Consider the following 11,582-nt stretch of genomic DNA (forward strand, 5'->3'; position numbering starts at 1 on the left):
TATATATATATATATATATATATGAGAATATATCAGTTTCTGGCGGTTTGAAATCTGGAATGTCATCGAATATTAATGATGCAAGCAATAAAAAAAAGAAAAAAAAATTCAGAAATTCTCGTTTAGGCAGTCATTTTTGCAAGCATGTAATTCTTGAATCAAGGTCGATCGCTTTCTTACCGGGACTCACCGCGGCGCCGGCATAGCAGAAGAAAGAAACATTATTGATTTACATGTTTACATCTATTTGTTTATAAGTGGCGTTGCGACGGTTTCATCGTTACAAGATTGAAAAGACATAAAGGAATGTTTATCGCTTTATCGATAGCGGCGCCGTACAATCTTACGTGCTGCTTTGTGAGTGGTCTGTTTTGTTTGATTCGCTGACAGCTGTGAAACGGTTAGACGAAACGAAACAAACAAGGAGCTCATCTGCTTGTTGATACTGACAGGTTATCTGTCCCCTATTATTGAATGTTACGTCGCAGAAGAATTGATTCTTCTAAACGACGGCATCCAGGATACGAGCCACATCGACCACGCGGACGACGGCTCGTTGTAAGACGTTATAAGATATGGTAGAACGGAAAAAGAAGATCGTACGCGCGGAGAAGGCCGGCTTGGCGGGAGGGGTCGATAAGAGAAATCGAGCCGGGTGTGCTACGTGGTATCGTGAAAGTGAAGGTATGTTGCCGCTACTTGTGGTCGCGAGAGAGGCCGATCGAACCCGATGAATACCTGTTGCCTCTTTCTCGTTCTTTCCCTTGCGCTCGCGTTCGCGTCTCGACTGTTTCTTGAATAGTCTTGACGTGACGTGGGCAGCTGTATCGAGATCGAGGGATTTACACAGAACACACGACGATAAACGCGACATACGATAAGGGAATACACATTTCCACAAGCGTTCGCAAGTGTCAAACACAGATTATTGACACAACATAAAGTATGGAGCGTCTAAAAAAGAAGCTGAGCGAGTATGATCAGGAACATCTGCTTAGATTTTGGGAGGAGTTGGTGGATGAGGATAGGAACCAACTGGAGAATGATATAGATGAGCTTGATCTGCAGGAAGTTACGGTATACTTTAAGAAGGCTATAGAATCTTCCCAGACCATTGCTCAGAATACATTGGATGACAAGATACAGCCGATAGATCAGACCAAGATAGCTTCTGTCAAGACGTCCACTGAAGAAGAGTTGAATACGTATAAGGAACGTGGTTTGAAAGAGATAGCCCAAGGTTGCGTGGCTGTATTATTATTGGCAGGTGGTCAAGGCACACGACTAGGAGTTACCTATCCTAAGGGGATGTATGATGTTGCATTGCCATCACATAAAACTCTTTTTCAATTGCAGGCGGAAAGAATACTCCGCTTGCAAAGTATGGCACAACAACAATATGGGAAACACGGAGAGATAATTTGGTATGAGAATCAACAAGTATCAGTGGTTGCGTTTAGTAGAAAAAGCAGCTTTGCAACTGTTGTAAAATTCTTTAATATGATTAATTTTGCCCTTAATTTTTCACTGAATCTAAATATATAAACCAATTATATTAAAGAATCTTACAACGGTTGCAAAGCTGCTTTTTCTGCTGAATGTAATTATTGTTGTTATAATGTAACATATGTGATAAGGAAAAGAAAATGAAATTGACCTAATTTGATTTTTCAGGTATATTCTTACTAGCGAAGCTACTCATGACGCCACTGTTGAATATCTAAACAAACGCAACTATTTTGGTTTAAAAGAGAAAAATGTCAAAACCTTCAAACAGGGTATGCTGCCGTGTTTCACCTTTGATGGAAAAATTATTTTGGACGCTAAGTATCGTGTTTCCAAGGCTCCCGATGGTAATGGAGGATTGTATCGCGCTTTGAAAGCTCAAGGAATATTGGACGATATGGTACAACGCGGTATCCGGAGTGTTCACACACATTCCGTGGACAATATTTTGGTGAAAGTAGCAGATCCTATATTCATAGGGTATTGCTTGCTATCTGAAACCGACTGCGGAGTTAAAGTTATCGAAAAGTCTTCTCCTTCTGAAGCCGTTGGCATTGTTTGCAAGGTATGTTCTATAATATGATAATTAAATTTATATACAAAGTTCATACTATTTTTATTTCGGTTAATATAGGTGGAGGATCACTATCAAGTAGTTGAATATAGCGAAATAACAAAGGAAACTGCAGAGCTTCGACATGTCAATGGACAATTGATATACAATGCTGCTAATATATGCAATCACTACTTTACGGTCGACTTTTTGAAGGACGTTGCACACCTTTATGAGAAAGATTTACTTTTGCACGTAGCAAAAAAGAAAATTCCATACGTTAATGACGATGGAGAAAGAATTGTTCCAAAAATTCCTAACGGTATCAAAATAGAAAAGTTTGTGTTTGACGTATTTCCTTTCGCAAAGAATTTCGCAGTGTGGCAGGGAATGCGCGAAGAGGAATTTAGTCCGCTGAAAAATTCAAATTCCGTTGGTCAAGATTGTTCAAGCACCGCTCGTATTGATTTGCTCAATTTACACAAAAAGTGGCTGTTAAAAGCAGGTGCAAAACAAGTCGGAGACGACGTCGAAATCTCTCCTTTGCTCTCGTATGCGGGAGAAAACTTGTGTCAAATTGTAAACGGTCAATCTTTTGTGGGACCACAAGTTCTCGAATAATAAGAAAGAAAATTTTTCCATTCTTCTATGATAATGACATATTCAGAACATTTACATTTCTGATCAATGGATTGAGCATACATTTTTAAAAATATTGTTCGTATAATCATTTGTATAATTTATATACCATCTGGTTTTCGATTTTAATAGTCATGCTTATTTTTATTTCATGACGGGATTGGCTGAACCAGATGAAAAGAAAAATCGTGTAAATAAAATATGACGTCGATAATTGTGTATAGAATTTGACTGTATATATTCAAGTGTAATTCGATTATAATATCTGGCAATATTATTGTTTAGTCCACAAGTATTGTGGCCATCACATTTTTATATATTGTTATCATATGTACATGAAATAAAAGTATTATAAATTTATATATATACATATATACAAGTGTTTCTAATTATCTGAATCTAATTGTCTTCTATTATGCATGTATAAGTCCAAGTTATGTTAAATTAAATATTAGGACTATTTGTATGCTATTTTTGAAATAATTGTGATAAAAAAAGACTTAAATTTGGCGCGCTCTTTTCATAAACATAAAAAATTATTGATTGGGAGATGATAGGTCTGTTCTTTATTGCTGTACTTAAAACCTTTCATCTCGATCTTTCTTGCTAAATTTAAATATACATATGTCTACTTTATTTTAAGAGTGATAATAAAGAGGAAATAATCTAATATAATTTATATATTAAATGTTATTTTATTTAAAATATCTATTACATTCATTTTAATATATCTAATTTTACTAATTTATAGTATTTCTTTTTTATCATTTTTAATAAATATTTATTTATATATGTATTATAAATTTTTTTCCTTTTACTTATTTCATTTTTGTATTACTTGAAATGTTTCAAAATTTTTGCACTTAAAATTATAAAGATAATTATACTCTACTTAAAACGAGATAAATATTTGAATGTTGGAGAAAAAGAATCGAAGATTCTCTCTCTGAATACAAAAAGTACAAGCAACACAAAGATTTCGTGCACTCTTGATAGGTCTGTTCTTTTTAGCTGAAGTTCTTGCACTGTTTATCATTCTTCCTTTTCTTTTCACGTTGGAGAGAAAAAGAGAAAAGAGATGAACAGTGCAAGAAGTTCAGTTGAAAAGAACAGGCCAAATATTTCAAAAGATCACAACTTGCGAGGGGTGGGAGACATAGGCTGCTTTCCATTTGATGACACAAATCGACACAAATGTCGTTCTATCCTTCTTGATATTCAGAGAGTGACAAAGATAAAACGACACTTGTGTCGATTTGTGTCGACTGTGTCTCCTAAAAGGAAAGCAGCCATAGATGTCACTACCATCACTAGCAAAATCCTCATACGCATGTGCATTCTGACGTATGTAACTGCTGATTCAACTCAAAATTGGAATTTGCAAGTTTATACAAAAATTTACTTAATTAAAAATATTTACTTGATATAATTTCTTAATATGTGCAACATAATTAATAGTAAATCACAATAGTGTATATTGTGATAAAGTTCAATTGCCAAAGGGATCGTTAGTACTTTGAAATTGTATTGTGTGTATCACGGAAGTGGTTAGAAAAACAATAATCAAATGATTTGAATGACATAATCTTCATTTTTTTTTTATAAAGTTTGCACGTTCGAAAGACAATAAAGAATTTATTATTGTTATGTTGTTATTATAAACAAAGCTATATAAGAAAGTAAACTATGGCCCATGTTACTAACAAAATTATGCGAATCTTGCATGAATGTCATTCCAAAGATGATTTTAAGGATAAGACAAAAAATGAGGCAAAAAAATCAAGAAGGAAAATCGAGAATGAAAAATTGAAGGGAATCAAAAGTAGTGTAGAGAGATTATTCACAGATGCACGATGTAACTATGTAGGAAGTGTTGAATATGCCAGTTTGAATAAAATGCTGGCCATTTGTAATCTAGAGGTAATTGAATATAATATAAAGTATATAATAAAGTAATTCTACACACATGTATGCTTGGTATATTGTAAAAAATTACATGTGATAATTTATTTTGATATTAAATTTTATATACATATATATTCTTTTAGATTGGGAATGAGATCACAGCTATTCATCATTTGGTCGAAGCTCATGCAGTAATACTTCGACAACACATCTTGCATAGATATCAAAAGACTCAAATGCGTGAATCTGTGAGGAATGAATCTCAAATATATGGACTAAGACCAACACATGTAAAGTTTGAGACAAAATTTACAGATAACAGTGAATCATTAAAAGTAAAACTGTTAGATTTACCAAAAGGTACAGATATCTTTTGCCTTTTATTGTAATTCTCTTTTTATATAAATTTAAATTTTTCTAATTTTCTTCACAGAATGGTACATAATTCAAGTTACTGCCCCGTATGAATCTCCAACTATATCAAGATACGAAAAGCGTACATCTAACGTAATGCATGCTATACATATTACAATACTTCCTACAGGTACATCTGACATAGATCCATTGTGTATAACTGTGCCAAAACCTATGACACAAGTTTCTTACGATGTCTGCAAAGAGATTCGACAACTACTGGATGGCTATACGTCTGCCTTAAAGACTACTTACACGAATAATAAGCAGTATTGGACTATGCGTGTAAATCAAAACAACAAAATGAAGGTAGATTTTTTAAATCAGAGCAACATACAAGTTGCTCAGGAAATTTAACAATAAGGAAAATTTTAAGCTAATTTATTACAGACGGCTATAAGCGCATTAGAGAATGTATGGTTGAGAGAATGGAGAGTGTTATTTATGGCCGATGTTATTGAAAACTTGGAAATGGTAGATGAGATTCATCAAATGATCGACAAATTAATATCGGATTTTAAATCTCCGTAAGTAATATTTATCGAAATTTTGTTGTGTTTTTTATGTATATTAAATTTCTTTAGTTCATTTATCTAGCAATGAGATATCAAAAAGATGTAGGTGGCTTTTGAGAAAAGTAGCCACAGGTGCATGCTTTCTTACGCGTGAAGAAATAGCGCGTGCAATTAAATTTCTACTTCCCAAGCATGAAAAACTTGCAAACAATATTATTTTATCTATTTATGGAAAATTGCCATATATAAAGAACCTGGAGAATACAAAGCGGAAAACATTGGTTTTAATTATTGATGAGGTAAACATGCAATGTATATAAGCTACATAATATTATTATGACCTTAAGAATACGAATTTATATAAATTTGTTTCATATATAAAGATCTTTTTTGTTTTTTAAGCACATAGATTATATAGCGTTTGAAGCCATGGAAATTGTTAAAGATCATCCTATTACCCGTTTTCCATCTCTGCATGTAGCGTATGCATTATTCAAAGAACACGAAGATACTATTTTGGATGGTTGTAAACTAATTAAAGCAAAGGAAGATATGGGAATTTGCGTAGTCAATCCTTCCGGTGATCTCGATAAAATGGAAAAACGTATGAAGCTTTTTATGGACTTTTGGTTACCGAAGTGGAAAAGTTGTTATAACGCGCGACCTAGCGAAGAAATGTTCGAAGATGCGTTAATAAATCATGATATTTTAATGTACAAAAATTTTATCTTATTTCTCTATTAACGGTCATTAATCTACTTATAATTCGATTACTTGCACTTTATTTTTTTCTTTCATTTGTATAGGTATACTGGTCATGGAAATGGCATAGAATATTTATCTGGAGAAGATATCGAAAGAATGAGAGTAAAATCTACTGTTTTATTGTTTGGATGTAGCAGCGTAAAACTATTTATGATAGGTGGAAGATATCCACCTTATGGCGTTTCAAATCAATATTTAATAGCATGCAGGTAAAAAAAATATTTTTTATGTTGTGCCATACTTATATATATATAAATTTTTTTCCATTTAAATTTATAAAAGAAATCGCATACAAAATACTCCTTTTCTCTCGTCTTTTCAATTCCCATTTATACGTACATAAATAAATAAATAATGTGTCAATTTACAATTTTTAGTCCTTGCCTATTGGGTATGCTTTGGGAAGTAACGGATGCGGATATTGATAAAATGACCGCAAATTTCATAAGTAATTGGATTCCTTCGTCCTCAGAGAAATCATGGACTGAGGTAGACAAGGATAAATGGATTTCTGGTACTCTAAGTTAGTATTAGAAATTGAAAAAACTTGTTATATTTACTTCTTTAATATTATATGCATGATAACTCTTTATAACTAAAATTTTTCAGAATTTACAAAGAACGGAGCAAAGGATAAACCAGAGATGGAATCAGAAATGTTAAGGGCAGTAGCAAAAGCTAAGAACAGTTGCTTGCATTATATGACGGCAGCTGCGATAGTAATACGAGGTTTACCAGTAAAAATAGTTTAATTTCTTACTGATGTCATCAATTGTATTTTTGCACTGATGTGTAATAATTTAAGTTTCTAAGTCGTGTATAAAGCAGTTGCTTGTTGGAAGACAAGACTACGATAATCGTTTGTGGAGTAAAATTATAATGTATACATATATATATTTTTTTAACTTTAATGCGAAGATATTTTAGGGACATATTTTATATAAAAATAATAAAAGTGAAATAAAAAATTGTTTTGGTCGATTATTGCCTTCACTGATTTAAGCTCAGGTTATGGTCTTTGGTCACATAATAATCTGCGGTTCTGGTACAGAAGTGGAAATACTCTTGTGTGGTAAAACTTGTCCACCATTAATATATAATTCATCTTTCACGATTACGTCTTCTCCTAACACAGTTGTACCTTCCATTCTCACCCATCGTCCTACAACGCTTCTCCATCCAACAATACAACTGTTTACATATTTTTAATTATTATGATATAAATATTATAAAGCTTTACATATTTAAGACATACAACATTAATACTTGCCCATCTAGCCATGCATGCTCTTTTATTACAGCTGCCTTAAGAATAGTACTTCGTTTAATACAACATCCATCAGCTAAAGTGGCACCCGGTCCAATCGTGACGTTGGGTCCTATTCTACAATCCTTGCCAATTGTAGCCGTTGGATCAATTAAGACATTGCCTACTATACCAGGCCCAGAATGAAGCTGTTCAGGATGCTTTTGCCTCAATGAAGTAAGATACATAGACATTCCTGGATAATGTTATGAATACTAAGTATGAATGAACAATGAACTCATATATATGTATATATACATATATATGATATTGAGAAAATCATGATATATAAGTATTTGCCTGTAAGAAAATCTTTAGGTTGTCCCACGTCCATCCAGAAGCCTGGCAATTCCAGAGCGTATAATTCTCCATCTTGAGCCATATTTGGAAAAACTTCCTTTTCGATACTTGTAGGTTTTAATTCTATTCTATTCAATACGCTTGGATTAAGGATGTACATACCTATATTTTACAAAAAAAGGCATATATGTGAAACGCACATGTAAGTTTTTCTAAACTCTAAAAAAAAAACTACTATACCTGCATTAATTTTATTGGATATAAATTCTTGTGGTTTCTCAACAAAACTCTGAATCTTTCCATCTTCTTCATATACAACCACACCATATTTTGATGGCTCCTCTACTTTAGTGACAACTATAGTTCCTTCTTTACCATGATTCTCATGAAATTCGAGGAGTTGTTTAAAAGGAAATTCGCAAATGATATCAGAGTTCAAAACAAAGAATGGATCATCACTGGCACATAAATATTCACGCGCGAGCGCAAGTGGTCCAGCGGTACCCAATGGTTCCGGTTCATGAGAAAATATAAGTCGTACTCCAAGTTTCTTCGCCTCGTGAACCAATTCTTCTTCCATTTGTTGTGCCCGATAGGAAACGGCCAATATAACTTCAGTTACATTTGTTTGTACCTAAAAAAGGTTTAAAAAGTATACTTAGAAAGATAATAAAAATTATACTTGTGTATGAATCTTTGATAAATTAATATTACAAATATTTAAATATATACCAGTGCTTCGATCTGATGTAAAAGTATAGGTTTATTTGCAAACTCGACAAGTGGCTTAGGTCGACTTAAAGTAAGAGGCCGCAATCTGGTTCCATAACCACCCACAAGTATTAAAGCTCTCATTGTCTGTAATTTCTTTCTTTTTTCATGCATTCCTATAAATTCTGCAAAAATAAACGAAGATACTCCATTTTTTTTTATTATAAATCATGTCAAGGTGCATCATCTGTTTTTTTTATTTACTTTGCAATACAAAAAATTCTAAATCAATATACAGTTTAAATATTAATTTTTAATTGTTAAATCACATTTTATAATAGAAGAAATTAATGATCCACTCTAATTTGCAAAATACAGAATTATATTTTACCTTATTTATATTTTACTCTTGCACATTCTACTTGACATTATAAGTAAATAAATTTGTTTACTTGTTACTCTATCCCAACATACATTACATGGCTTGTAATAATAATAAATATTATTATATTATATTGTTTATTGCCCTTTGCTGACACATGCAATGTTACTTACGTTAATCGTCGTCTTATGACATTAACGAAGATAATTCGATATCTCAGTGACAATTATTGCCACGTAGATGGGCTTGATAGAGACAAGTGCTACGTGTTCACTGACATGCTTATCATGTTTATATTTACGATGAGAACATCTCTTCTTCGCGAGATTACATCACATTAATGCGGATGAATAAATCTATCATAAACCTGTCGAATAGACTCTTTATTGAGCAATGATAATAATGATTTTCATTTACTTTTTGTTTTATGGATCGCTGTCAAACTCTGTCTGTCTCTGTCGCGACACTGAAAAGATACTTAAAAGATTAATAATCCTGGACAACTTTTTGTGACCACCCCGAGAGCTCGGAGGTAACTGAAGAATGCTGACATTATCAACTGTTTTGACTATTCCAAGAATAAATGTAAGGATTTTATCTTCCTTAATCATTGTTTTATTATCAGGAAATTATAAAACATGTATCATTTTTTATGATGAAATAATGATTAGGAAATTAGATAAAATTTTTATTAATTTATTTTTCGAACCGCCAGAACAGTTGATAACGTCAACGTTCTTCAATTACCTCCAAGTCTTTGGAGTGATCACGCTACTCCAGTAAGAATGGCTGCATTCAGTATAATCTTACCATGTATAACAATCTTGCATATATATACTTCGTGTTATTGGGCGGGTATTGGATGACAAACAAAACAATGACAAGATACTTATACAGTATGACAGTACTGTATACTTAATATTATAGCATTATTATAGCATTATTATAGTATTGTTTATAACGATAATCCAGAGACTTTTCTTTGGAAAAATCTTTTCACATGACATTAGACATTTATAATATACTTTACTTGTGATATTCTAAATTGCCTGCTTGAAAGTACATTGTGCTAAATAACCCTGGTGACTGAAAATAGCATATAAATATACTGAAAAAGTTGATTAAAATGATGCTTGATCCCTGGAGGTAAATTTAAACGTTTTGTTAAACAAAATGCATGATTTGTATATGTATATAAAAGGCTTTATTGCACAAAAGCAAAACTGTTCATTTATTTAGATAAATAAAATACAGAGAGTTGCATAAGGTATTACACGATCATTTCCAGCTCTCGGGCATAGTCTATTGCAAGAGCTGCCAATTCAGAACTTGGGATAGGCTCCTCAGATTTTTTCTCACTAGTTGTGGTAAAATAAAAATAGCCATCTTTGGAAAGATTCCAGTTCTTCTTGACGGCAAATGTCTTTATGTCCTTCTCCGTGCTTAAATTGAGCATCCTTGCGGCGTCTTGAATGGAGATCTTATCGTATGCACTTTCCATACACGCACCGATCTCGTCGCGAACAGTATTTAATAAAATGTCTATGAAGAAATTATAAGATGCGGCGGGCACGTTACCTTTGGCCAAGAAAATCTTATTGTACGAACCCTCCATCAAATACTGCTCTAAACTCAAGGGATGCCTTATATAAACGTTTGATTGTATCTGATCAGATGGTAGGAGTTCCAGCTCTGTGTGAAATTCAGCAACTCGATTTTGAGATAACAAAAACAAAAGATTGAGACCAAGAAGCTGATATTTGTACGCTGATTCCATCAATCCAGATTTATAATCAAAATAGTAACATTTTAGTTGTGCCATATATCTTTCAAAGGAAGGTATATCTTCAGTGGCAATGCTCCATTGTGCTCCAATTTCCAATATGTCTCCTGTGATTTAAACAATATAAAATTTTTGTTATAATCTTGTGATATTTGATCTATTAACGCTATGACTGTTGAGCTTAAAATTAGCAATACGTACTAGCAATTAATAATTCATTTTGACTGGCCGTGCTGTTTGACGTCGGGAGAAACATCAGATGAGTGAGACCGATCTGTGTAAAATAATTATCACTGAATTATTTATTATTATACAATTATTATCAAAATGTTATTACTGTCAAATTATATCTAAATACAATAAATTATATCTAAAAGCTGAAGTATCAAAAGGAATGACCATTAAAATTTGAAAACAAAGTCTATGGCAAATGATGACAATCCATTTCCATAATCCATAAACGTGATGAGGTTATAATGATACTTTTTATCAGTAATTACCCTATTTAAAAACTATTGAATAAAGTATATAAATTACCTTCAATTGATTGAGTAATTCTCCACATTTCTTCAAATTACACGGCGTTCTTGTCCATTCGCGTTTTAAATTCTGATACAAGGCAACAACATCCTCGAGGGCTGCCATTTTTAATATCTCGTCTCGCCTTGCCATAAAACAGGGATATTTTAGATGCGATTCGAGATTCGAGACTCGAAATTCTCGACTTGAGTCGATTCATCGATTGTTTTGCGTACGCGCGCAACCAATCAAATAGAAAGAAAGGAATTATAGACGGTCCTTTA

General features: G+C 32.8%; 4 protein-coding genes across 4 annotated transcripts; 2 read left to right on the forward strand and 2 right to left on the reverse strand.

Moving 5' to 3' along the window:
• The first annotated feature begins 105 nt into the window (after positions 1–105).
• On the forward strand, positions 106–2,977 carry mmy (UDP-N-acetylglucosamine pyrophosphorylase mmy). Its single transcript, XM_018521525.1, has 3 exons — positions 106–1,424; positions 1,675–2,071; positions 2,141–2,977. Exons 1-3 carry the CDS (start codon positions 946–948, stop codon positions 2,678–2,680), a joined length of 1,416 nt encoding a protein of 471 aa, XP_018377027.1. The 5' UTR covers positions 106–945; the 3' UTR covers positions 2,681–2,977.
• Positions 2,978–4,210: 1,233 nt separating this feature from the next.
• Sse (extra spindle pole bodies like 1, separase) lies at positions 4,211–7,069 on the forward strand. The gene is made up of 9 exons (XM_018521742.1): positions 4,211–4,618; positions 4,747–4,963; positions 5,037–5,326; positions 5,408–5,544; positions 5,615–5,831; positions 5,935–6,245; positions 6,339–6,506; positions 6,675–6,820; positions 6,907–7,069. Exons 1-9 carry the CDS (start codon positions 4,385–4,387, stop codon positions 7,047–7,049), a joined length of 1,863 nt encoding a protein of 620 aa, XP_018377244.1. The 5' UTR covers positions 4,211–4,384; the 3' UTR covers positions 7,050–7,069.
• A 129-nt stretch (positions 7,070–7,198) lies between these two features.
• Positions 7,199–9,537, reverse strand: Gmppb (GDP-mannose pyrophosphorylase B). The gene is made up of 6 exons (XM_018521743.1): positions 9,170–9,537; positions 8,636–8,799; positions 8,144–8,537; positions 7,904–8,065; positions 7,568–7,799; positions 7,199–7,488 (listed from the first exon to the last, which is right to left on the reverse strand). The coding sequence occupies exons 2-6, from the start codon at positions 8,786–8,788 to the stop codon at positions 7,320–7,322; spliced, it is 1,110 nt and encodes a 369-aa protein (XP_018377245.1). The 5' UTR covers positions 8,789–8,799; positions 9,170–9,537; the 3' UTR covers positions 7,199–7,319.
• A 600-nt stretch (positions 9,538–10,137) lies between these two features.
• Positions 10,138–11,451, reverse strand: Rpn12 (regulatory particle non-ATPase 12). Its single transcript, XM_018521411.1, has 3 exons — positions 11,317–11,451; positions 10,981–11,053; positions 10,138–10,886 (listed from the first exon to the last, which is right to left on the reverse strand). The coding sequence occupies exons 1-3, from the start codon at positions 11,449–11,451 to the stop codon at positions 10,267–10,269; spliced, it is 828 nt and encodes a 275-aa protein (XP_018376913.1). The 3' UTR covers positions 10,138–10,266.
• Positions 11,452–11,582: the final 131 nt, after the last annotated feature.

Source organism: Trachymyrmex cornetzi, unplaced genomic scaffold, assembly GCF_001594075.2.
Source record: "Trachymyrmex cornetzi isolate Tcor2-1 unplaced genomic scaffold, Tcor1.1 scaffold99, whole genome shotgun sequence".
NCBI classification, from domain to species: Eukaryota; Metazoa; Arthropoda; class Insecta; order Hymenoptera; family Formicidae; genus Trachymyrmex; species Trachymyrmex cornetzi.